At 38.1% G+C, this 2,643-nt stretch overlaps 1 protein-coding gene across 5 annotated transcripts in view; it reads right to left on the minus strand.

Annotated features, from left to right (window-relative positions):
- The window catches only part of LOC107722845 (E3 ubiquitin-protein ligase rnf213-alpha-like), a 114,572-nt gene that overhangs the window by 36,103 nt on the left and 75,826 nt on the right, over positions 1-2,643 (minus strand). For all 5 annotated transcript variants that reach the window (XM_016531338.1, XM_016531336.1, XM_016531337.1 and 2 more), the window contains 7 exons: positions 2,114-2,238; positions 1,920-2,015; positions 1,715-1,836; positions 1,513-1,635; positions 1,360-1,421; positions 1,073-1,226; positions 846-981 (listed from right to left, as the gene is read on the minus strand). In XM_016531338.1, the coding sequence (XP_016386824.1) occupies positions 846-981; positions 1,073-1,226; positions 1,360-1,421; positions 1,513-1,635; positions 1,715-1,836; positions 1,920-2,015; positions 2,114-2,238 (818 nt within the window). The remainder of the gene's footprint in view (positions 1-845; positions 982-1,072; positions 1,227-1,359; positions 1,422-1,512; positions 1,636-1,714; positions 1,837-1,919; positions 2,016-2,113; positions 2,239-2,643) is intronic.

Here is a 2,643-nt window from a genome sequence, read left to right on the forward strand (position 1 = left end):
CATTGTTCGGGAGGCAGACACACTCTGTCAGTTTAAATCTAGATTAAAGACCCATCTCTTTAACCTGGCTTACACATAACACACTAACACATTTCTAATATTCAAATCCGTTAAAGGATTTTTAGGCTGCATTAAATAGGACAACCGGAACCGGGAACACTTCCAATAACACACAATGTACTTGTTACATTGTAAGAAGAATGGCATCTATGCTAATATTAGTCTGTTTCTTGTCTAATTCCAAGGTCAGCATAGCCACCAGATCCAGTCCGTATCAAGCCCAGATGGTGGATCAGCACCTTGAGATGGCCTCTACAGCCCTGAATTTCAGCAGAGATCAGGACAACTAGATGAGCCCCAGAGACAGATCCCCAGTGAAGACCTTGTCTCCTAGACAGCTATCGGGACAAGACCACGGAACCAGATGAGCCCTCTGCACAATCAAACTTTGCTGCAGCATGGATCAACCTGCTGGTTTGTCTGGCCGGAGGAGAACTGGCCCCCCGACTGAGCCTGGTTTCTCTTAAGGTTTTTTTTTCTTCATTCTGTCACCAATGGAGTTTTGGTTCCTTGCTGCTGTCGCCTCTGGCTTGCTTAGTTGGGGACACCTAATTTTCAGCGATATCGTCGACTTGATTGCAAAGATACTATTTAAACTGAACTGAGCTGGACGATGATATCACTGAATTCAGTGATGAACTGCCTTTAACTGAAAATTGAGTGTTTACTATTGTCCTTTTGCATTGACACACTATTTTCCTATTTTAATACTGTAAAGCTGCTTTGACACAATCTCTATTGTTAAAAGCGCTATATAAATAAAGGTGACTTGACTTGACACTTACCTAAAAGTCCCACCTTCTTGCAACGCATCAGTATTTAGTGCTTCCTTTGAGACCCAGCTCTTGGCAGAGATTGTGTTTTCATCATGAGTCATCAACAGAAAATGAATTCGCTTCTTTAAAGTTTTTAGAAATTCAGCTGGTAACATAAATACCTAAATATCAGTGATCCATTATAAGACAGTTAATGAAAGCTATAAAGAATAACAATAGAAACAGCGATCTCTCACCGTGTAGAGTCTGGTTGTCAGCCAAGAGCATTAGCAGAATCTCTACTCTCTTGGTGCTACGGGTGCTTGCCTCTGTCTGATCTCTTAGCATGCCAACTGCACTCTGAACACAGCTTCGCACTAGTGCTGTGGTGTCCAAAACATTCTTCCAGCCCTGAAGAGCACAAGAAATACAAAAACATCTTCACTTACTGAGTCTTCCTAGACATGTACTGAACTGAACAGGGTGGCAATAGTATCACAAAAATACTGAAAATATAGTGCTGTTGTTGAGGTTTGTGGCTCACAGTATTGTCTTCTAGCTCCATCTTTTCTTCTTCTTCCATGTACATCTCCTCAACCTCCATAGCTGCAAGCAATTAAAAATGATTTGGATTTCTTGGGAATGTGGATCATCCTTTTAAAAAGAACTCAATATTTTAAAAATAAAATGACATCACCTTCAGACTCATCTGCTTCCTCTTCAAACAACTGGCTAATGGTCAGACATTGCAAGGCTTTTATATCAGAGACAATATCTTTTGATCTTCTGAGGTCATCAATGTGGACTGATTTCCATGGCCCTTATAAAATAAACTTTAGAGATGAGATTTTCGCTAAAACAAACAGTGCTGGTCATTGATGAAATCAAACTCGTCTTACCGCCATTAAACCCAATGTAGGAAGTTCCACCGTCCATTCTGGGTAGTTTAGTGATGAAGTACACAAAAACCTTTTGATTGTCCGCTTTTCTGAATTTGTTGATTTCATTGATAGAAGAATACCTGGAAATATATTTTAAGTTCAAATTACACTGCTTTGCATTTTCTGAACAAGCAAAATATGCCACAAACCACATTTAACTCACTTCGCAGAAGCAATGACATTTAACCTTTGGGAGCCTTCATCAAAATCGGTTTGGATGATAAGTATCTTGTCCCCAGTGGTATTTTCCAAATAGTTCCTGAATACAGAGAAAAAGGTTTCAATTCATTGAATTTAGAACAAATGTGCTTTTTTGTTGTGATGTGACAAGATGTAATGATGTTGTGAGCACAATACTTGATTTTCTTGAGGAATGAGTGTTCCGTGTCAAATTGCTGAAGTGAGAGGAGCTCTATGTTTTGAACTACATTCTGTAGCTGTTCAGTTTCTGCAGAGGTCAGAAGCCTTGAGAATGTAGTCACCTAAAGGATTAGAAAAAAGATTGCAAGCGTAGTGCACAAGTTGTTTCTTGCTAAGATTTACAGTAACTGTTATGAATTGCTCTAGAGCAGTGGTTCTAAAACATTTTGTCTCCAAGGTCCCCCATTATCCAAGACAGTATTTAAAGGCCCCCCAATGTAGACTAAGATATTTCTAGTGCTTCTGCTGTAATGAAAAAGCTGCTTGGCTTCAACGTCTTTATTTAAATAAACTTGAAGTGGCAATATATTAAAATAACTAAGTAAAATCATGAAAAATATGTAAAATCAATATGTATGATTTTTAAATAAATATGATAAATATTAATAAATATGATATATATATATATATATACACTGAACAAAATTATAAACGCAACACTTTTGTTTTTGCCCCCATTTTTCATG

Source organism: Sinocyclocheilus rhinocerous, unplaced genomic scaffold (assembly GCF_001515625.1).
Source record: "Sinocyclocheilus rhinocerous isolate Xijiao unplaced genomic scaffold, SAMN03320098_v1.1 scaffold3806, whole genome shotgun sequence".
Classification (NCBI taxonomy): domain Eukaryota; kingdom Metazoa; phylum Chordata; class Actinopteri; order Cypriniformes; family Cyprinidae; genus Sinocyclocheilus; species Sinocyclocheilus rhinocerous.